Here is a 24,708-nt window from a genome sequence, read left to right as displayed (position 1 = left end):
CAAAAGCTTTTATGACGAAGGTCAGAAAAGCTGAAAATCAGAATGGAATGCGAATTGAAAAATGCCAGGAAGGGAATGCAAAAACAGAATCTGGAAACCACACAACTGAAAATTTTCATTATACCTTAGACAAATCATCACAAAGTTGATCCCAAATTGAAGACAGATATAAGAAAGTAGTAATAGGAGTTATATAACCCATCAGATGAATTTAGTCACTCTCTGTGACTGAGCCAAAAGGCTGATCAAGGGAGGCCAAGGTCTTCAATCTCCCTTGAACACACCGAAGTCATTCCAACCAGATGTTTTTCCTGATGTTGCTTTCTTCACCCACTGTCTGACTTTTTAGCTATTGTTCTATCTTCAGATCCTTGCTGCAGTTCTAGCTTCTTCGTGCAGCCCTCCCTAATTCCTCCTACCCAAAATGAAAGCCACTTTCTGGATGCCCCGAAAACCTTACAACATTGCAGTTTACCACTAAATGGTTCTCTAATGAGTATGGAGTTCTTCTGGATTAGGCTACAAATATATTACTTGCAGGATTCATACTTTAAACCTTTTAGTGATTTATTAACTTATAAGAAAAGTCTTACAAGATATAAAAATTTAGTCACATTAAGTAAATATTGAATGAATTGCATTTGTCAAAAAGAAAAACTGTAGAAAAATAAAGCTACTTTGGAAAATTTGGGATGTAGGGTTCATAATACACATTGCACCTAACTCCTTATAAGACATAAAGGAGGCACTTTCGGCTGACAAATCGATTGATGAATGAATGGTAGTAAGAAAGTTTTCTTTACTGAGACCTTTCCTATGCAATTGATTAGCGCAAATAATCATGCAGTCGTCTCAAAGTAAACTCAAAACATTCACCACCACCACTACCACCACCACCCCCTAAAAACTGCTCAGCCTCCAGTATTCTTTTATGCCTAATTAAAGGCATCACTCTCCACTCAGTGACCTAAGCCAGGAACCTGGCAGTCGCAAAGCACTTTTTCCTTATTCCCATATTTGATTCCTCACCGAATTCTGTTGACTGTCTCAGATCCATCCCTGCCTCTCCTTCAGCACAGATTTTACTTGGTTCAGGCCTTAACATCCCCACCCACCCAGACTCTATGGTTATTTCCCAACTGGTTGCACATATCTGGTCTCACCTCTCTTCAATCCATGCCACATACAGCCAGAGAGGATCTAAAATGCAAATCTGTTCATGTCATCCCCTTTCTAACTCTTGTAATGGTTTCTAATGCCTAAAAGATAAAGTCCTATCTTCTTTGCATGTCATTCAAGGGCCCTTTTAATCTGGTTCCAGCCTTTCGTTTTAAACTCAACTTTGGCCACTTGCCTACATGCATCATACCTCTTCCCATCTAAAATTTCAAAGTCTAAAGTTGTCAGACTTGAAGTACCAAGCCATTTTATCTCACTGTGTAGGACAATATTTGACCCTGTATCCATTTAAACTAGTTGACTTACCTTTATACGTAAACCAAGGACCAATTTATTTCTTGATCACCTCTGCAAGGCTGATACTTTGGTCACCACCATGGCTGGTAAATGTCCCTAATATAGCAATTATTTGATCATATACCCATTTAACCTACTAGAACTTCTCTACTGTCAGAAGGGCAGGGAGGGACATAGCAGATCCTGACATGAGAGGAGAGTATATAGTTTGGCATTTTCATATATCAGCATCGCCATAACAACCACTCAAATATTTGTTGAACATTGGTGAGTCAATGATGAAAGAGTTTAGAAGAAGGAATTTCAGGGAAGTGGAACAGCAGGAGCAGGAGCTCAGAGGCAGCAGTGAACTTGCAGTAGGCTAAGACCAACCCAAGGTAGTTTTTTTTTTCCCTGACACTGCTAAATTGAAGGTTTTTATAAAGGAGCTAAAAATGAGGAAAGCGGCCAGTCTGAATAAGCTGTGACTCAATAAGTAGAAGATGAAACCAAAACATAACTCAAAGACTTCTGCCTGGGAGACTGGAAGATTGGTGACAACTTGATGGAAAACGATAAGCCTAAATTATACATTCAGACCAATTCTCACCATCTGAATTTGGAAAAAAAAAAAAAGTCTAAGAGGAAAAACTGAATCATTACAACAAATTACCTACAAACATCCTTGCCAGTATGAGGATTTATGCCACCTGGTGGCAGTTCACCTAATTTTGTTATTCAATTCTCTACAGTAGTGCAAACTCAAAATTTGTACTTACACACCTGAGCACAGTGTCAGGCATGAAGGAGCTATTAATTTTTTTTTTTTTTTTTTGTAGAATGAATGGATGAGTGGAATGTGTAAATAAATTATTCAATGAAGCAAAGCTCTGTGGTGAAAGAAGCTCTGATCCGAAAGTCAAGAGAGTTGGCATCTAGTTCCACACTAACTGTGGAGTGATTCCCAGGTCACAGACCTCTTTCAGGTCATGTCCAGCTCTAACATTCTTGACTTTATATTTGGGTTTCAGTGTATTTATCTGAAAAAAAATGATATGTAAAAATTTCTTACAGTTATATTGAGCTTTTGTTTTATATATATATAAAAAACAATATGTTATATATATAACACAAACTCAACAAAAAAATAATATAACTGTAAGAAATTTTTACTATCTTTTTTGCTATATATGTATATTGGGGTTTTTATTTGAAAAATTATTAACTGAGCTCAAAAGTCCTTGAAGAGTCACAACATCAGACGAGCTGTCAGGAGTGATACGTACACTTCTGGCAATTGAATTTGAACTTACAGCTGGAGGAAACTTGCTGGTTCTAAGTTCTCTTCTGATTATGACATCATTGTTTCTCCTTAGCCAGATGTTTCTAATGATAGCTTTCAGATGACATTCCTCCTATTTGGTCCAACCTCAGAATCTCCTCCTACACAGCACATTTGACCTCTTCCCATGAGTATTCAGGCCATACTCACAGGTGGGAATTGAAGGGTAAGCACACACTACTATGTGGAGTTTTTTTCTTTTTAGGCTAATATTATGTTTAATAAATGGGATTATGCTATTATATGTGTTTGTCTAATTTTCTCAGCTAAAGGAAAAGACCTATCCAAAAAGGGACTTTTAAAAAAGTTGTATTCCTAACACAAGATCTTTATGCAATGGACACTCAGTGTGTCCTTTTCAATATTGATCTTTATGATGACAGTTAAAAAGCATTATCCAATGTAGGGACCAGGGAGGGACTTATATAAGATGATTTGGAAGTACTAGTAGTGCCAGAAAGTAACAGCGTGCTAAAATCACATCCCACAACAATGGGAGTATGTCAAAGGGACACAGGAACACAACTGAAAAAGCACCAATGGCCAATTTAAGAAAAACAAATAAATAATATTAGATTATAATCTAAAGTATATAATAAATATCCATGAGTTCATACTGACTTAAATAAATGGTTGAATAATGGGAGACAGTAGACAAATCTCAGGTATAGAAGAATTTGTAATGATTGATGTAGATATCCGCCGTCACAGAGTGAAACATAACCCTTCACTCTTTAAGTGTGGGCTGTGCACACACTGCCATAGAGTGTAGTATGGAAAGGGAATCACCTTGTGATGGAAAAACCTGGCAAACACTGCCTCAGTCAGACAATCAACAAATGCTGAGTCAGGTTGGTAGCACATACCCTCCATGTGAGGTAATGAGAATAGTTACCTCTGTGGTCTTCCTCCCCCAAATCCATATCCTCACTCTAATCATGAGAGAAACATCAAACAAATTCCAACTGAGGGACCTTCTGTTAATACAAGATACCTGGCCAGTGCTCCTCAAAGCTGCCAAGGTCATGAAAAATAAAGTCTGAGAAACTGTGATGGCCAAGAAGAATCTAAGGAGATATGACAAATAAATTGTAATAAGTTATCTTGCATGGGATCCTAGAACAGAAAAAGAACATTAGGTGAAAACAAAGGAAATCTGAATAAAGTATGGACTTTAGTTAATAATAATGTATCAGTATTGGGTCATTAATTGCAACAAATGTACCAAACTAATATAAGATGTTTCTAATAAATGAAACTGAGTGTTGGGTGTATGGGAACTCTGCACTATCCATGCAACTCTCTGTAAAATGTTTATTTTAAAAAATGAGTCAAATCTCCCATCACACTCATCAGAAACCAGTGCCATGTGGAGATGCAAGGAAATGTCAAACTCTTAATAAATATCTTTTGGAAAGTCAGATAGCAGAAAATTAGATAGGATATTTTAAAAACAGGGATCTTTGAGGCAGGAGAAAGATAAAAGATGGCTTAAGAGCAGTTATATATTTTTTATTTGAATATAGTTCATTAAAGAAAATATAGGAAAAACTACACAAAAGCAGAAAAAGGAAACAAAAGCTTTCATAATTCTACCATCTAACACAACTACATTAGTATTTTATTTTCAATTTTTAAAATATGTTTATTTTTGTGGGTTTTTCTCATAGTTGTAATCCTACCTAATTACACAATTTAATTTCTTGGAAGGTTTCCCTCTCTTCACTGAAGACAAATCTTACGTAGAGCAAGTTAATTGGTGTCATTCTGCATTTCAGACAGAATTAATTTAAGTGAAAGAGAACCATATGACTTTGCAAGACTATGTGAGTATCAAGAATCTGCTCTATTTGTCTAGGAGGTAGTGCAGAACTAAAGGGGTACATATGGTACTATATAGAAGCTTAAAGGTCTATCTCTTGATTTCACTGTGGAGAGGGTATGATATTTAAGAAACAAAACGGAGAAAGGGAAAACTCTACTGCCAGACAAGTTCCTCAGAACTAAGAGATAGGATACAGAAATAAGAGGTAGGATAATAGGTATTTACCAATTCTCATACTAAGAGTATTGTTGGCAGAAGAAAGAATATGATTGAGAGTAAACGGTAGGAAGTATACAATATTAACATTATTATACTCTGCATAATCATCTCTAGGGAGGAGCCTGCTTTCAGACAATCGTTGTTTCTTAAAATTCGCTACAATGGCTATTTTCCAGATTTAAAAAAGTTTGACATCTTTAAATTCCGTTAGATTGAAGCAACGAGAAACATTAAATATTCTTGAGTACATACTGCCACCCAGTGGATATATCCACGTGACGCACAAAGCATTTGCCAACGAAGAGGACATTTTTTTACCATGATGCTAGTATTAAAGCTTTGCCTGCATTCAGTGAAGGCCATACATCGAATGTAATCCCAAACTGAATTACACCACTCATTCAAAATTCTAGATTAGACTTTAATACACATTTTCAAGGTATTCTGATAAATATTACCAGAGGCTTTTGGCAATGGGAGAAAAATATTATGTGTGCTTACCAACACTATAGATACTAACTTCTTATTAATATTAATAAAACTAATGTCAGTGAATTTCCGATGAGATGAGTCAGAGATACTCAACTTCTAGTAAGGAAGAAAGAGGGATGTCAGTGCAGAGACTAAACAGTGGAAAAATCTGGTAAACACTGCCTCAGTCAGATGATCAACAATACTAAGTCATATTGGTAGTATATACCTTGGATGTGATCATCTTGACTCCCTTGGATGCTAAGAACTCTGGCATGAAGTCTAAGAGAATTACATTTTTGGCATAATAATCTTGGATTTCCCTTTATCTGAAAGCAACTAAAGGTTTACTAGAGTGGAAATACATAGAGACAACGGATGGCATTTGGGTCATTTAAATGAATATTGAGGCCATATTTATGTAGAGACTTCCTAGGGAGTCCTGGTATTCTGTAGATAAGTCCAATACTATTTGTTTCCTAAAAAGGAATAATGCAATTTATGAAATGGAAATGACACTGCAAGTCTTAAGAAAAACTACTTGTCTGAAACTTTATTTTTTGCTATGTTTATAATTATCTTCTCCAAGAAGTTTACACATCCACAGGTGAACACTTCTGGATAGGAAATCTACTAACTAATGTGTTCTCCATTGTTGGGTATGAGATTTCTTGATCTCACCATACTTACAAGTTAATAAATTAGCCTATCACTGTTTCATAAATGTTGGCAGAAGATACGAGATAAAAGACTTCATTATTCATGCTTACCAAGCAGCGTGAACATCATATTTGAGTTAGTTCTCCTTGCTCCCTAAGTTCCATGGAGGCACCATAGAGAAGTCCAGGTATATCTTGTGAATACAGTGTATTTGTATCCTATGTTAGGAATACTGAGTTTTATAATAAGCAGAAAGTAAGGTGGCTCTTTTTTCCAAAGTGGGACCTAAGCTAATCCCTTAAGGTTGCTTTCTGCAAACACAATCTTGAAAAATGGTTGCATTAAAAAGAGGTCAAAGCTTTGCATTTTTGGGATGCCCAGGGAAAATGTTCTGGGAGGTTTAAGGCCTATTGGCAATTGTCTTTCTTAACATTCATACAAAGCCAAAATCAGCCTTCCTATAATTTCTACTGATTGGTTCTGTGTTTTCCAATCTCTTTGGTATTCTGGATGTCAGACACCTGCAGTGTGCTATCTTATAGCCACTGAGATTTATTTTCTCCACACTAATTATTTCTAATCCCTTTCAGACCATTCCTCCATGGTCATATATGGCTTTGGGCTCCCTCACCATTAGTGTTGCTTTTTTCTGAACTTGTTTAGGTGTTGCTTCCCAAAATGGACTACGATATTCCAAGTATGGACCATAAACTGTTATTTGGCTATACATTTCTATTCCACTTTTATGCCACTGGATGGAAACTATGTAGTTTTTCATTAAAGGATTCATCATGCCAACCAGATTTCATTTAATATAACAGGAAGTCTAGTAAGCTCCTTCATTTAAATAGTTGTTTAGCGGTTTTAGCAGAAAAGTGTTAAGTCATTACTGTCTATATTTTAAAAATTATGGGCCGGGTGCGGTGGCTCACGCCTGTAATCCCAGCACTTTGGGAGGCCGAGACGGGCGGATCACGAGGTCAGGAGATCGAGACCATCCTGGCTAACATGGTGAAACCCCGTCTCTACCAAAAAATACAAAAATTAGCCGGGCGGGGTGGTGGGTGCCTGTAGTCCCAGCTACTCGGGAGGCTGAGGCAGGAGAATGGTGTGAACCCAGGAGGCGGAGCTTGCAGTGAGTGGAGATCGTGCCACTGCACTCCAGCCTGGGCGACAGAAGGAGACTCCATCTCAAAAAAAAAAAAAAAAAAAATTATGGACCTCCTCTATATGAACTCTCTGTTTTCCATGTTAATATAAGTGACATATGACTCCCATACTCCTTTTGGGGGGGCAGGAGAGGGGTGCGGCCTCTCTGTTGCCCAGCCTGGAGTGCAGTGGTGCAATCATGGCTCACTACAGCCTCGACCTCCTGGATCAAGCAATCCTCCCGGCTCAACCTCTCAAGTAGCTGGGACTACAGGCACTGCCACCACTCCAAGCTAATTTTTTTTTTTTTTTTTGGTAGAGATGGGGTCTTGCTGTGTTGCCTAGACTTCTTATTCTTTGTTCAAATAAGAATCCAACAGTCACAGGCTTTTATTTTCTCCTCCAACTCATGCATATAGAAGAGTAGGGAATTGACAATGTTTGTCTTCTGGTTTAACAAAGAAAACTGACATGTATATTTACTTTTTCAAAAACAGAGATATTACTTTAGATATTATTATAAGTTTAATTTTTAAAAAATTATGCTAAATTACAAACATACAGAAAAGTATGGAAAACAGTGTAATGAAGATCCAGATGCTCATCACTCAGATTCAACAATTAAAGACCTTTGCCACATTTGTGTCATCCACGCCTTCTTTTCTTTATTATTATTAAAGCATTTAGTGGCCTCTCTCAGATAACACATCAGTTTATCCCTACATAGTTCAATATGTATTGACATGGATATTTCTAACATAACTTCAATGTCATTAACATCTAACAAGATTAACAATAATTCTTTAGTATCATTTAATACCTGTCCTGGATTTAAATTTCCACAATTATCTAAAAACATGTGTCTTTAGAGTTAACTTATTCTAATCAAACTCCAAACTAGGTCCACTCATTGCTTGTGATTGCCATATCTCATAAATCTCTTTTAATCTAATAGTCCCCCTCTCATTCTTTCTTTCAATTCTTACTATTGACCATTTACAAAAATTAGATCAATTGTCCCACACTTTGAGTTCTGGTATCCTTTAACTTACTCCTTCCTTCTCCAAATTTTTTATAAACTTGTGGTTAGCTCTAGAACTTGATTAGATTCAGACTCAACATTTGTGGAGGGAATATTTCAAGATGTTTCTGTGTACTTCCTATTCCAGCAGATTGAGAAGCAACAATGGTTGCCACACTGATGAAATCATGTCAAGGAATTATTCATTGACTCTCATTTTATTGAGTTTTCCCTCCTTACTAGAAATGTGATTTCCCATAAAGCTGTAACAGAATGTAACATGAGATTTTTCCTGTTGTGCAGTCTTTGTTAAGAGGCCAAAGCTGGCCGGGTGCGGTGGCTCACGCCTGTAATCCCAGCACTCTGGGAAGCCGAGACAGGCAGATCACGAGGTCAGGAGATCGAGACCATTCTGGCTAACACGGTGAAACCCCGTGTCTACTAAAAATACAAAAAATTACCGGGCGTGGTGGTGGGCACCTGTGGTCCCAGCTACTCAGGAGGCTGAGGCAGGAGAATGGCATGAACCCGGGAGGTGGGGCTTGCAGTGTGCAGAGATCGCACCACTGCACTCCAGCCTGGGTGACGAAGGAGACTCCGTCTCAATAAATAAATAAATAAATAAATAAATAAATAAATAATAAAATAAAGTAAAATAAAAAAGAGGCCAAAGATAAAAGCAGTAGCCCCATATTCTTGCAGAGACTAAAGCTTCAGAAGGGAAATAGATCAGAACTTTTTTTTTTTTTTTTTTTTTGGAGCGAGTCTCGCTCTGTTGCCCAGGCTGGAGTGCAGTGGCATGATCTTGGCTCACTGCAACCTCTGCCTCCCAGGTTCAAGTGATTCTCCTGCCTCAGCCTCCAGAGTAGCTGGGACTACAGGTGCCTGTCACCACACCCAGCTAGTTTTTTGTATTTTAGTAGAGACAGGGTTTCGCTGTGTTGCTCAGGCTGGTCTCGAACTCCTGAGCTCAGGCAATCTACCCGCCTTACCCTCCCAAAGTGCTGGGATTACAGTCTTGAGCCACCGCGCTCGACTGAGAATTTTTTAGAGAGCATTATCATAGTCTTGTGCATTTCCCTTTACTCCTCAAAAAAAAGTCCCATCTCCCTCCATCAGAGCCAGGCGCTGCAGGGAACCAAAGCAGATCGTTTAAGTTAAATTCGACCTGTGGTCCCCTAAGTTTGGGAGTTGAATACACTGTGACCTTTGCCTCACTCTCCTCTGCTTCAGTCTGAAAAAAAGGAGGTTGGTTATTGCCTGGAGCTGCCTAGATAGCAAAGAGACAGGGCTATACTGGGAATCATTTGCACATCTAGAATTTGATGGGGCAAAAATGTCAAGTTTCCTGTGGGTTAAGGGACAATAGCTAGGCTACAATGGTCTTTGTAAAATAGGACGAGGCTGTGTAGAGTGCACCATCAAAGCTGGATGGGTGTGGTAAATGGTCAGCTGGAGAGCACCTTGTCTGAAGGAGTGTGTGGTAGTGGTGGGGAGTCGAGTTGCAGAGGTGGCCCACTAACCCAAACTATTTCTCATCCTTCCTCGCTATCAACACCCTGGCATTAGTAGGTGAAAAAGATGATCACAGTAGGGAAAACAGAGAACAGATTACGCCTTATACCCCAGTGCTTGTATGGTTTAAGCTGGGGAGGTGAGAAGCTCTAAATTTAAACCAGGTTAGACTTAATAATATCTAAAGTTTACCACAAGTGAAACAGAAATGTCTAAAGATGGGTAAAGAAACATGACTGAATGCTTTAAAACAGATCTCCACTGCAAGCATTCTTTATTTGTAGTAGTTTTATTATTATTATTTTATATTTGGAGACAGAGTCTCACTCTGTCGTCCAGGCTGGAGTGTGGTGACGCAATCTCAGCTCACAGCAAACTCTGCCTGCAGCGTTCAAGCGATTCTCGTGCCTTAGCCTCCCGAATAGCTGGGGCTACAGGCCCACGACCATGCCAGGCTAATTTTTGTATTTTTAGTAGAGATGGGGTTTCATCATGTTGACCAGACTGGTCTCAAACTCTAGACCTCAGGTGATCCGTCCACCTCGGCCTCCCAAAGTGCTGGGATTACAGGTGTGAGCCACTGCACCCAGCCTGCAGTACTTTAAAGATACATTAAGTATAAAAGTACCTAGTGAGAAGGGGTCCTCAAAATTGGTTATACATTAGAATCCTTCAGGAAGCTTTAAAAGCCTTGATGTTGTCCTACCCCAGATTCTGATTTAATTGGTCTGGCACGTGGCTTAGACATCAGGGTTCTTAAAGTTTAACAGGTGATTCTATTATGTAGCCAAGGTTGAGAATTACTCTGAAAATAGAGACTACTGAAAGAGAAAAATAAAAAAATATATTAAAAAAAACAATTATTTGACTACTTTACTATCAAATATCAACAAAACTATCGAAAGTTGGAATTTTCATGGAAAAGATCTACATGTTTGGTCTTCACTCTCTGGGTCACTGTCATAGAGATTTGATTAAATAGATTGTATTTGTTTCACTAAAGGCATGGACAGGGTATGGTATAAGTTAAATATTAAAAATATATTATTACAGGAGTGGAAATAGTTTTTTAAAATAAGTATTAGTTTTTAACATACATGATTCCCACAGGAGACATGTATCCTAAAGTAGTATTTTTTTCTTTTTAAAATTGTTTTGCTTTTATTATTTTTAATTGACACATAATAATTGTACATTTATATGGGGCACAGGATGGTATTTTGATACATGTATACGATGTGTTAACGATCAAATCTGGGTAATTAGCATATTCAATAACTCAAACATTTATACGGTCTTTGTGTTGGAAACGTTTAAAATCTGCTTGTCAAGCTATTTGAAAATATACAACAAATTTTTAATTATAGTCATCCTACAGCGCTGTAGAAAACTACCTCATATACCTCTTAACTGTAATTTTATGTTATCCAACTTCTTACTATCCCTCCAAACCTTCTACCCTTCTCTGCCTGCCTTTAGTAACCTCCACTCTAATCTCTACTTCTATGAGACCAATTTTTTTAAAGTTTTCACACATGAGTGAGAATGTGCAGCACTTATCTTTCTGTGCCTAGCTATTTTACCTAACATAATGTCCTCTAAGCTTGTCCATGTTGCCATAAATGACAGGATTTCATTCTTTTTTGCAGCTGAATAGTATTCTATTATGTATATATGCCACATTTTCTTTATCTGTTGAAGGACACTTAGGATGATTGTATATCTTGCCTATTGTGAATAGTGTTGCAAAAAACGTGGGAGTGCCTTTCAACATACTTATTTCCTTTCCTTTGGATATACACCCAGTAGTGGGATTGCTGGATCATATGGTAGTTCTATTTTAGGTTTTTGAGGAACTTCAATACTGTTTTCCATAATGGCTGTATTAATTTACATTCCCATTACCAGTGTATAACAGTTCCCCCTTTCTCCACGTCCTTACCAGCATTTTTTGTCCTAAAGCAGTATTTTAAAGTTTATGTTGCTATACAAGTTGAAAACAGTAAATTCTAATGATGGCTAAGGAAACATGGCCAAATGTCTTAAAACTTTCTTTAGTGACTTTGATATATCATTATTATTTAAATAAATTCAACTAAACACTGGAAATATAAATGAACCTTGTGAAAATCAATAAAACACAAACAGTCCAAAATACGATTTATTATATTTATCCTTCCAGACCTTGTATGAGATTGTTTAAGGATTCTTCCCCCTCTGATACGGTTTGGCTCTGTGTCCCCACCCAAATCTCATATCGAATTGTAATCCCCACGTGTCAGAGAAGGGGCTTGGTGGGAGGTGATTAGATCATGGGGGTGGATTTCCCCCTCGCTGTTGTGGTGATTGTGAGTTCTCATGAGATCTGATGGTTTAAAAGTGTGGGCACTTCCCCCTTCCCATTCTCTCTTTCCTGCTGCCATGTGAAAAAAAGATGCTTGCTTCCCCTTTACCTACCACCATGATTGTAAGTTTCCTGAGACCTCCCAGTCATGCGTCTTGTTAAACCTATGGAACTGTGAGTCAATTGAACTTCTTTTCTTCATAAGTTACCCAGTAGTTCATAAATTGCTCAGGTAGTTCTTTTTTTTTTTTTTTTTTTTTTTTCTTTTGAGACAGAGTCTCGCTCTGCTGCTCAGGATGGAGTGCAGTGGTGTGATCTCAGCTCACTGCAACCTCCGCCTCCCAGGTTCAAGCGATTCTCCTGCCTCAGCCTCCCAAGTAGCTGGGACTACAGGTGCGTGCCACCATGCCCAGCTAATTTTTGTATTTTTAGTAAAGACAGGGTTTCACCATGTTGGCCAGGATGGTCTTGATCTCTTGACCTCATGATCTGCCTGCCTCAGCCTCCCAAAGTGCTAGGATTACAGGGGTGAGCCACTGTGCCCAGCCCCAGGTAGTTTTTTATTGCAGTGTGAGAAAGGACTAATACACTTCCCTCTTTCCCTTTTTCCTCCCATAGATACTAGATTATTATAATGTGATAATATCTTTGCTAGGTACTAAAAATATGAAGATAAGTAAGATATGCTCCTTACTCTGATGGAGTCTATATTTAGTAGTAGACAATTAAACAGACCAACATTTAAAAATCAGTTCACTGAGGACTATAAAAAATGATGCTCAGGATGGGTGCTAATGAGACAAACAATGAAGGAAAATATTCTGGCAGAGATGACCCCAGATCTGAGTGTTAAAGGATGGTTAAGAGTTATTTAAGAGAAGCGACATTGACAAACGCTGTGCATATGCAATGTGTACAAAGAGCCAGCAATGTGTACAAAGTCAAGGGGCAAGAGAAAACATAGCTGTGGAAGATGATGGTGATCATGGTGAGAACTGCTGTTGACCCAATAACATAGAAAAAAATATTGTGCATGCTTTTCAATATAGTAAAACTTTCCTCATACAGTAGAAGGTAGACCTTTGAGCATTAGCATGGCCCCTCATGCTGCCCAGTGGAACAAAAGCTACTTAACTTCCATGTACGATCTGGAATAGCACTCACTATATATATACTACATTGACAACTGAATTTTGGCCATATCTCCATAAGAAATTAGGGAGACACTAGAGTGTTGTACTCATTTACATAAATGTTTTTATTGTAGATGTCCTTGGTACTTCCTATTTGCTAATTTAGTAGAAAGCCTAGGTGAAGGTAATCCTAAACAGAAATCTGAGTTCTAGTCAGTCTTTGAATGCCAACCAACCTCGTTGGTCTGGCCTAGCTTAATGGTATACTCTAGGAAATGAAAAAAAGTACGGAACGGCTAAAGCATATGGCACAGAGTGGGGAGTGGTAGAAATTAAAGAAGTAAGCAGGGGAGAGAGGATGACAGCACTTACACACTTTAGTGAGTAGGTCTTTATCTTGGAGGCAGTGGGAAAGCCATAAAAATGTTTTGAGAGATGTAATATGACCAGATTTGCATTTTAAAACAATCAATAATGATACTGTAAGAAGGGATTCAATAAGGAAAGACTAGTCAGAAGGCTGCTCTAATGATATAGGTGAGAGATGACGACCTGCATGTCTGTGGCAGTTGAGAAAGAGTCATGGGAACAGATGGTAGATATACAGTCAGTAGTGTGGGAAGGGAAGGGGAGAAGGAAAGGGAGGCATTCAGAGACACTCCAGGGTTTCTGGCTGGGCAACTGCATGAATAATAATTTCATCTTCTGAGATAGAAGACAGGATGGGAGCAGGTTTTGGAGAGAAGATGATGAGTTAAGTTTGGAGGATGTTGTATTTGAGGGGACACAGGATATGTCAAACAGACAACTCTATAGCCAAATCTGGATATGTATTGAAAAGTAGAAAACCAAAGGAATGAAGGTACCTTGTGAATATGAAATATCAACTATGAAAACAAGGCTGATGGGAGGGATAAGAAAAATACAACCTTAAAACATGTGCTTTAAAAATGTAAGGAACAGGAAAGCATGGTGAGATGTAAACTGAAGCAGTGTGTGATGCAGAATTCAGAAAATGAAGGACATTAAAAACCCAATTGTTACCATGAACAAATCTCTTTTCTACAGTTTCTCATGAAACAAGAGTATTCCCTTTACTCCCCCTTTTTGTCTTTTGTTTTGTTTTGTTTTTGGTTAGAAAGGAATGTGGTATTTTGGGCTAGTGTCTGCTGGAAATTTTGTTTAACAAAATGTAGTAACTGGACACCCCAACCTTCTGAGAATTAAATAAAACAAAAAGTCTGCTCCAAATACAGAGACATAGCTCACCTCAGGTGCTTGGCACAAGGGCATGGGGAATGTGATGTAAGCATTTCCTTCTCTACAAAAATGCATCTAAGGAGAGTATGAAAAGTTTGTCTCAACACAATTGACATGTAATCATTATGAGTTCAAACCAAATGTGTTAATCTGGAAAAAGCAGTACTGGCAGATTTCTTTTTCCTTCATTAAGCAATGACCTAGTACAGAACAATGCATTGCTTATGGCAATCTTTGAAATCACAAGTAAACTTTAAAAACACTGCCTACAATGAAAATGCATGTGCCCTAGATCAGGGTTCCCAGAAACACATCCAGTAAGCATATGGACCATGTTTTCTATTCTTCATTGCATAATTTATTAAAATATCTATAGGGAGAAATATATGATTCCACTGAATGCAACGTGTTATGTGTGTGTTAATTTATATTAGCTAGGGCAAAGAGGCTATATGTCATATTTAACACACATATATTTCTTGTTTGCCATTTAGCACATCCACAAAGACCCATGCATACAAACAGGATAACACACAGATAACTGAGGAATGCTTTCTTTGAAGTGCTGAACTTCCATAGATTGGTAGCGTTCTCTAAGAGTTCACACAAAAATTAAGATGGATACATTGGAAGTATAACTCTAGGGCAATCAAATAAAAATAAATATCAAATCCCACTTTGAGATATAAAAGCATATAACTCATATGTCCCTGTTATCTTTCCTTCCAGCTGCTGAATATTTGGGTATTATTTCTGTTTTGCCATGTTACACAGAATAAGCTTCTCCGAGTTTCTCCCCAAAATCTACTTACGGAAAAGCAGTTACTAGAGATTCTGTAGGAATGAAATAGAAGTGGGTGAGGGTTCCTAAATGCTTTTATCTACTTGAACTACCATGTTATGCCTAAAGTAAGAGCAATACATTCACTAACTTCAAATGCACCCTCCCCTCCCTTTTTATTCCACAAGAAAATACAGAGTTTAAGATTGGTTCAACTTTATACCAAGAAATAAGAGTAGAGTTACTTGTTGAAATACTACCTCCTAGTGGTAAGATCATCTCATTTGTTTTATAAAGCACTGGAGTACCGCATATTTGGCCACTGTGCTATTCTTCACTATTTAAAATTACAGTTAGATAAATGGCCCAGTAAGTTTTAGTTTGATAGTACTTCCAAAAAGGTATTTCATTAATGTTTATTTGATTTACAAACTTAATTCCCCTTATTAATAAAATAGCAATCAATATTTCCTACGTGCAGTTAGTAGCAGTGCTTAGATTAAAAACAAAACTTTAGGAAGAATAAGTTCCAGTGTTCTATACCACTGTAGGATAACTATAGTTAACAATAGTATATTATATAGTTTGAAAATTGCTGGAAGGAACAATTAAATCTTCATAACGCAAAGAAAAAGGTTTGAGATGATAGATATGCTAATTACCTTGGTCAGATCACTATACATTATATGAACGGAAACATTATTATGTATCCCATGAAGAGGTACCATTGTTATTTATAAATTTAAAATAAAATTAAAAACAAAACCAAAACTTAATTTACTAGAAATCTTTGTTGTTGTACCCCAAAAGTCCTAGAAACCTACATACAAATGTGTGAGAGTGACAGCTATCTTGTAGATGCAATAAGATGATTATTTAATAACCTGATAGTTCTGAGTTACTAAATCAGCACTTTTCATTCAGTAAAACAGCAAGGAGATAACTTTTCATTACATACTTTGGCAGAGATAATCCAAAATCAGATAATCAAAATAATTTTCATTTGGTTGTAGAATGTTGTAGTACATAAAGCAGTATGTGTCTGCAGGATACTCCAAATTTACCAACCTCAAACAAAATAATGCACAGTGAAGAACTAGAAAATTATTAACCTTTCTCAATACATGTAAGTATTCCTTAATCTTTATCATTTTCATTAAACAAAATAATATTTTGGATGAGTTCAACATTTTTATCCTATGCTTTATGTTTAGTGCCTTCCCTGAATTGGAAAAAATGAGGTATTTTATTTAAATTTAACACTGGGCTAAGGGAGATACAGAATTAAACTAAACAAGAATCAGTTGTCACAACCTCACAACATATATCAAAGTATTGAAATTGCTGGTTTACTGATTGTCACTTTTCACTGGATATTAAATATCCTGAGGGTTACAACTGTAGTTTTTTAACCTGTCCCAGTACCTCAACAAAATTTTCACTGAATAAATTATGTTAACAAAAAGTTAAAAATAAAAATATAATTGAGATCCCTTTAATTAATTTTAAAATCTGAGAGGAAAATTGGAGTCACAAAACGTATGCTCAAATCTGACTTCATCACAAATTATGTGATTTTTGACTTTCACCTCAGTGAAGCACAGTTTTCTCAGCTGAATAAAAGGGATAATGCCTGTGTATTTCAGAGTAGCTGTAAAGGTAAAATGAGGTAATGTACATGAAAGTCCTTTGGAAATACCAAACAAATGTTATTTGCTGTCATGCCACCACACATACATGTAGGAAATACATGTATTAAATAAGAAAATTTTTAAGATGCAATGTGATAACTTACATTAAATATATATACAATTTCTCCCAAATGAAAACTAACTTAAGTTCTCTCTTTAACTGACAAACATACTCAAAACCACTCATCCAAAAAAAGTCCTTTCCCTCAAGATGTAGTTCCCCAGCTTTTTCTCTTCTCTAGTAAATGCTGTCAAAGAAGAGTTGACACCTATGCATCTTCTTCCTAATGCACTGAAAGCTGACTCGATGACCACTGCCTATAGAACAGTTTCAATGTGCTTAATCCACTGATTTCTTTTTAATTATCTCTTTATTTTATCCCTGAAGATTTCTTTTTGAGTACTTTCCACACCTATCCTGGCTTCTTCAAAACAACTACTCTATTTTTTCTTACTTCTGTGACTAATTTTTTTTACTCCTTCAGCTTCTTATTCTTGAAATGCAGGTGTTTTGTAAGGTTATATTCTTGGACTTCCTTTTTCTCATCCTAATTTCTGCCTAGATGATCCAACTTGCTCCAACAGAATCAAGCATCATCTCTGTACTGTAAACCTTGAAATCTCTGTCTCTGTCTCAGGTTTCCTCCTAATTTCTAGGTCTATATTTCTAATTATTAACCAAAGATTTCTATCTGGATGTCCTTCATTCTATGTAAAGTCAAACTCATTATCCTCCTCTCTTTTCCCAAACCTTCTCCCTCTCTTTGCTGCCAATCTTGGTAAACAGCCAAGCAGAAATCTTAAGAGTCATTAATGACTTTTCCACTCTTCCTCACCTCTTACTTCCATTATCTAGTAACAGGATCTATTGATTCCATCTCTTAAATGTCTCTCTAATCCATCTACTCTCTTCTCTATTTTAATTTCCACTTCCTTCATTGGATCTTCATTATTTCTTTTTGAAATATTTTGACCACCCCTTATCTAGTCTCTATGCTTTGGTCTCACACAATTTAAATTCGTCCTCTTAAATATGATGCCATGGGGGAGGGAGAAAAAAAATCCTTACTTTTTTTTTTTTTGGCTGCCTACTCATTGCCTGGAAAATAAACTGCAAGCTCTTTGACACTGCAGTTGAGACCCTTACTTATCTGTTTCCAACCTGTTTTTCCAGCCCTAACTGCTGCCCACACCCTTTTCTCTCTAGAATATGTTATGCACTTTCAGTTTCATGCCCTGGTTCATGGTGTTCCCTCTACCTGTTATGGCTGTTCTTCATTTGTCAAAAACCTCTACATCTTTTGAGCCCATGTGATATGTGATTTTCTCTTGAAATATTTTCTCTACTCTGCCTTCTGGGTAAAATTAACCTCTATTCCTTATGTTCTCTTCTACTCTATTAAAATTAAGTGGCAGAAGTGTTTATCTCCTTCATTGTATTACACTCAAAGGAAAAAAGTCGTGTTCATTTCTGTTCACCTATGCTTAACACAATGCCTGACCAATAGAGGGTATTCAATAAATACTGAACTGAACAAATCTATTCCTGATTTGTGTAATAAACAGGAAGAACAAACTTTAAGAATAATTCTCATGCATAAAACATATTAGCTACAACATACTGATTTTTGTCAGTTATTATTATAATTAAATGAAAATCATTTGACTTTGAATAATAGTAAAAATATACCCTAAAGATGAATTATCCATTGTAATCCATTTGGTTTTAAGTAGATCAAACAGCTAAATTTCTCTCTTGCAGTCAGTTTGGAAGGAGGCAGGAAACAGTTATACAAAAATCCAGTCAAGTATCTGTAAAATACATAGAAATCAAATATGAGACCCTTACAATCGTGAAGTCTATTAAAGTTTTTCTGTAAGTTAAAGAGCTAAAAACATTGTAAAGAGTAAAAAATAATATTAATTCAGCTAGAAGTAACCTTAGGGAAAATTACATACATCCTAAGGGGGCGGTGCTAAATCAGTGCCATGAAATATTTTTGTATAATTCCAACAAAACCACCTCTAATAAATACTATTTTAAGAAAATTACACTCAGTCTTGCTCTATGACTTTAGATCATGTGTCAGCAAACTATAGCCGATAGGCCAAATCTGGCCCTTTACCTGTTTATTTTATTCTTTAGAGACAGGGTTTATGTTATCCATGCTGTACTCAAACTCCTGGCCTAAAGCAGTCCTCCCACCTCAGCCTCCTGAGGAGCTGGGACTACAGGAGCAGGGTCACTGTGCCTGGGTCCTTCACCTGATTTTTGTAAACGAAGTTTTATTGGAACACAGACATATTCATTCATTTCTATATTATCAGTATCTCTTGTTGCTCTACCTCTACAATGGTGAAGTCGAGTAGCTGAGACATATACTGTATGTCCCACAAAGTCTAAACTATTTACTGTCATTTTAAAACAAAAATTTGGCCAACTCCAACTGCAGATAATCATTTGGAAATCTAGTTGAAAATCAAGCTAGTTTGTATGTGAGAATTTCTTATTATTCTAGAATTTAGAATCTTTATTCAAAGATTTATTTTCGAAAATAACATGAAAGTTATAAGGATGTTAGGATAAGGAATGTACAGATAGCAAGTACATAGTAGAGAGAAAGGAAATACTTACATACTTTTTTAAATATTAAATTGTTTTATTCTTATACTTTTAACATAAGCCTGGCTAATTATTCTTCATTAACTAGGAAAAGGAGTGGCTGCTCTTTATAATAGAGTGTTACTGAAAATGAACTTTGCTACTACTATTATATCACTAAAAAAGTAGAAACATCATTCTTCCTGTAGGAATAAAGGAGTAAAGTTAAACATAATTAACTGTTTTTTTAAAATGAGGGGAAGAAACGGCTAAAAGAGGAAGAAAGAGAAAGGGAGGGAGAGGTGGAGAGAGGGATGAAAGAGAGGAAAAATGGAGAGAGGAGAGAAAACCTACTGTACCTTATTCTCTAATTGATATGAAGCCAATTTGTGTACCAAAATTAAGGCCATCTCGGACATGGGAGAAAAACTTGTCAGGATGGCAAGATGTACAGAGGTTGAGATCTTGGTTCTGGTCCTGAATATTCCGTGGAAGAATTCCTCCCCGTTCTAGAAGAATCCTTAGGAAAAATATTTTTCAAAAGAGAGCAAGAGTTTATTTTCCCAATAGCCAAAGCAATATGAAAAAAAATATGGATGTTGGCATGAAAGAGTTCCAGGAAAGATGTACCTAGAACAATGTATATTGTTATTCAATTACAGAACATGGACTAGTCAGGAAAAAAATGCTACACTGTATCAGCATTTATCACCTACGTTCATATATGCACAGTACAACCTTCCATATTGTCCTATAGACATAATCTAGGTACAGAATTTTATAATCAAAATCAAGTGCTTATTTAAGAAGAAATCTCTATAAAAGTTACCAGGATATCAGACAAAATTAATCTGGCTCAGCCAGAGTATGCTTTTTAGTCATCTGGCCCTTCATCTCCTTTCCTTCTATTAGCCAGATTTTTCTCAGAAAACTTGCTTCTCCATGAACACTTTATGATATGAAATATGACTACAAATTAGTGATACTTGATTTAAAAAGTCACATTTAAGAATCAATTTCAATCTCTTTCACATCTGTACTAAATGAGGCAGACTCTGGGTAAGGTTTTGGTGACTGGAATAGAAACATGATTTAAAACACACATTAATTTGCCTTTGTAGTAATGACAAATAATTTTCACCAGTTATTAATAGCAAAACTTCATAAATTCAAAAATGCAAAGAACTATAAAAAACTTGAAAGTAAAAACCTGTGTATTTATATTATCTAGTATTTTTTCTAAAAAATATATTCCTCTAGTTAATTAGATAATAAGAATAATTTTAAAATATTAGCTTCCTGAAAGTTCATTACATTTAGGAGAATTTAGCTGAGGAATGGCTGTGAAGTAAAGTACATGCCAACTTTTCTATATGAAGTTTAAGTAGATCTCTTAAAATTAAATGCCAGATGCTTCTTCCTTCACTTTCAAATCAATGAAAGATACCAGACAAAAAAATTTCTGTTATTCAAACTCAAATGAAAACAGATTTCATATTTAAAATGAGTGTTTATGTACATGTGCATGTCAGCTGCTTAAATAACCGCCACCTAAATTCTTCTAAGAGTTACTAATTGTTCTCTAAAATAAATTTCATTTTAGAGCAATAAAAAAGAATAAAACTTGCAGTTGAATGAAATCAGACATACCTTGTGGCTTTACGGATGTCAATATAGGGATTTGGTGAATCAAATAGTTGTACACATGCAGGATGAAGATTATGAAATGCCTCTGCTGATTCTCTTGGAAGAGTAAAACAGCAAGGTCCTACTGAAGGTCCAAGTACAACAACAATGTCTTCCAAACTGCAGCCATATTCTGCTATCATAGCATTCACTGTAGCCATAGCAACACCCAACAAAGTACCTTTCCAACCTGGTAAATAGGAATAAAAAGAGATAAGGAAAGTCAAAATGTAGAAAAATTTCACCTGAATTTATGTCTAAGTTAAAAGTGAGCAGATACAGTTTGTACATTTTTCAAAGTTCAGAAATAATAAATGAACCACAAGATTAATTATATTATCATGTGGTTTTTAAATGAGCTATACTACACAAAGCACCTGACACAGAAGAGACACAAAGTGGGAGTTTTCTTCATCTTCCATTTAAAGATGCTCTATAGTTTTAGTTTCCATTGAGATCATAGCTTAGTCTTCTCTATTTTTCACATTTTAAAAGATTGTGGTTAAAAAACCACAAAATCTACTATTCTAAGTATACGGTTCAGCAGTGTTGAATTCACATTGTTGTATAAGCAATCTCCAGAATTTTTTCATCTGATAAAATAGAAACTCTACAACTATTAACAATAATTCCTTGTTTCTTCCTTTTACCAGCCCCTGGCAATCACCATTCTTCTTCCAGTTCCTGTACATTTGATTATTGTAGGTATATCATATAAGTGAAATCAATACAGTATTTATCTTTTTGTGACTGACTGATTTCACTTAGCATAATGTCCTTAATGTTCATCTATACTGTAGTATGTGTCAGAATTCCCTGCCTTTTTAAAGCTAAATAATATTCCATTGTATGCACACACCACATTTTGCTTACCCATTCATCTACCAATGTACCTTAGATTGCTTTCACCTTTTGGCTATTGCAAATAATTGTATTATCAACATTGGTGTGCACATATCTCTTTGAGTTCCTGATTTCAATTATTTTGGATATACTTCCAGAAGGGGAATTTCTGGATCATATGGTAATCTATTTATATTTGTTTGAGAAATTGCCGTACTGTTTTCCATAGTGGCTACACAATTTCACATTACCACCACCAGCGCACCAGGGTTCCAATTTCTCCACATCCTCAACAACACTTATTTTCTGAGGTTTTAAAATATTAGCCATCCTAATGGATGTGGGGTGATACTTCATTGCGGTTTTGATTTCCATTTCTCTAACTTCTAATCCATGAACACAGAATTTATCTCCATTTATTTGTGTCTTCTTTAATGTCCTTCAGCAATGTTTTGCAATTTTCATCTCTCCCTCACTTTTTACACCAAAACCTATTATATTTCAATTAACAGTCTCTTTTTACTCCCTTCCCACTTGCCCAGTCTATCGTTCCCTTGCCATCTCTGTCTTACCTGCCTTGCATCTTACAGTGTTCTAAGATAAAACCATCTTCTTTACTTCTGCTACCTTCTTGTTGCCAAAGACAGAAAGCTAAGAATATTGCATTTTTCCTTTATTCCCTATATCTGGGTTTGATTCAGCTGATATGGTTGGCCAATAATGACTCCCCCTTACATCTTCCTTAAGCACTCCATACTCATATCCTTCAAAAGCTAGGCACTCAGGTGAAGGGATCATTTTTTACAGATAAAAGGAGATGATGTAAGCAAGAAGTACTTGGGTGATAGGTTCAGCCTCGACAGGTAACCCACTGGATATGTGGTTATGGGAAGAACAGAATGAAGACATCAAGTTTCTATCTATAAGTGGGTAGGATGTCAATAATCAAAATAGGAAACCTAACTGGCAGAGAAGACTTTAGGGAAAAAGATGTTGAGTTTTTGACATAATGATTTTGAGGTACCTAGGAAGATGCAGACAGTGATGTTCAAAGGGAAGCAACTAGATATAGGCATTTTGAGTTAAAGAGAGAAATTGTCAGGGCTTTTCTACAGATGAGAGTAGCTCTCTTCTTCAGTGAGCTTCCTTAATTATCCTCTCACCTGTAGTTCATCCACCTCCTTTCTATTTGATTTTTCTCCTACAGTACATGTATATCTATGTATACCTATCTGGTTAAAAGATCTTTATTAAAGTAGTCCCATAGAAGAATTTTATTCTTTTTGATATCTGAAAAAATAAGTATACAATGTATGTAATTATATTATATTTTAAAGTTAATTTATTTTTATTTTTCCAACTTTTTAGGTTCGGGGGTACATATATGCAGGTTTGTTATATGGGTAAATTGCATGTCACTGCGGTTTCATGTGCAAACAATTTCATCACCCAAGTAGTGGACATAGTACCCAACAGACAGTTCTTCAGTCGTCACCCTCCTCCCACCCACCACCCTTAAGTAAGCCCCCATGTCCACTGTTCCTTTCTTTGTGTCCATGTGTACTCAATGTGTAGCTCCCACTTAAAAGATACATATGGTATCTGATTTTCTGTTCCTGCATTAATTCACTTAGGATGGCTTCCAGCTGCATCTATGTTGCTGTAAGGATATGATTTCATTCTTTTGTATGGCTGCATAGTATTCCATTATGTATATGTACCATATTTGCTTTATCCAGTCCACCACTGATGGGCATCTAAGTTGATTCCACATCTTCATTATTGTGAAAAGTGCTGTGATGAACATACATGTGCATGTGTCTTTATGGCAGAATAATTTATATTCCTTTGGGTATATACGCAGTAATAGGATTGCTGGGTTGAATGGTAGTTCTAATTTTAAGTTCTTTGAGAAATATCCAAACTGCTTTCCACAGTGGCTAAACTAATTTACATTCCCACTAGCAGTGTGTAAGCATTTCCTTTTCTCCACAATCTCACCAACATGTTATTTTTTGACTTTTTTTTTTATAGCAGCCATTCTGACTGGTCTGAAATGGTATCTCATTATAGTTTTGATTTGCATTTCTCTAATGATTAGTGATATCAAGCATTTTTTCATATGCTTGTTGACCACGTGTATGTTTTCTTTTGAGAAGCGTTTGTTCATGTCCTTTGCCCATTTTTTAATGGTATTATTTGTTATTTGCTTGTTGATTTAAGTTTCTTATAGATTCTTGGTATTAGACCTTTTCAGTTGCATAGTTTGCAAATATTTTCTCCAATTCTATAGGTTTTCTGTTTACTCTGTTGATAGTTTCTTTGCTGTGCAGAAGCTCCTTAGTTTAACTGAATCCCACTTGTCTATTTTTGTTTTTGTTTGCTCTTGAAGTCTTCACCATGAAATCTTTGCCAAGGCCTATGCCTATGTCCAGAATAGTATTTCCTAGGTTTTCTCCTAGGGTTTTAATAGTTTTAGGCTATATGTTTAAGTCTTTAATCCATGTTGAGTTGGTTTTTGTATATGGTGAAAGGAAGGGGTCTAGTATCAATCTCCTGCATATGGCTAGCCAGTTATCCCAGCAACATTTATCAAATAGGGAATCCTTTCCTCATTGCTTGTTATTGTCGACTTTGTCAAAGATCAGATGGTTGTAGGTATGTGGCTTTATTTCTAGGTTCTCTATCTTGTTCCATTGGCCTGTGTGTCA

General features: G+C 36.3%; 1 protein-coding gene across 9 annotated transcripts in view; it reads right to left on the bottom strand.

Annotated features, from left to right (window-relative positions):
- Nucleotides 1-24,708, bottom strand: part of LACC1 (laccase domain containing 1) — a 262,237-nt gene that overhangs the window by 231,809 nt on the left and 5,720 nt on the right. For 8 of the 9 annotated variants that reach the window (XR_012092075.1, XR_012092079.1, XR_012092073.1 and 5 more), the window contains 3 exons: nucleotides 21,119-21,344; nucleotides 19,828-19,988; nucleotides 18,557-18,678 (listed from right to left, as the gene is read on the bottom strand). Coding sequence is in view for 1 of the 9 variants with exons in the window: in XM_007960281.3 (XP_007958472.1) it covers nucleotides 19,829-19,988; nucleotides 21,119-21,344 (386 nt within the window). In the remaining 8 variants the exon portion in view is untranslated. Of the gene's footprint in view, nucleotides 1-17,878; nucleotides 18,679-19,827; nucleotides 19,989-21,118; nucleotides 21,345-24,708 lie in introns of those variants that run through there. The other variant, XM_007960281.3, reaches the window with a different exon arrangement.

Source organism: Chlorocebus sabaeus, chromosome 3, assembly GCF_047675955.1.
Source record: "Chlorocebus sabaeus isolate Y175 chromosome 3, mChlSab1.0.hap1, whole genome shotgun sequence".
Taxonomy (NCBI): Eukaryota; Metazoa; Chordata; class Mammalia; order Primates; family Cercopithecidae; genus Chlorocebus; species Chlorocebus sabaeus.
This window is presented reverse-complemented; position numbering and strand designations above follow the sequence as displayed.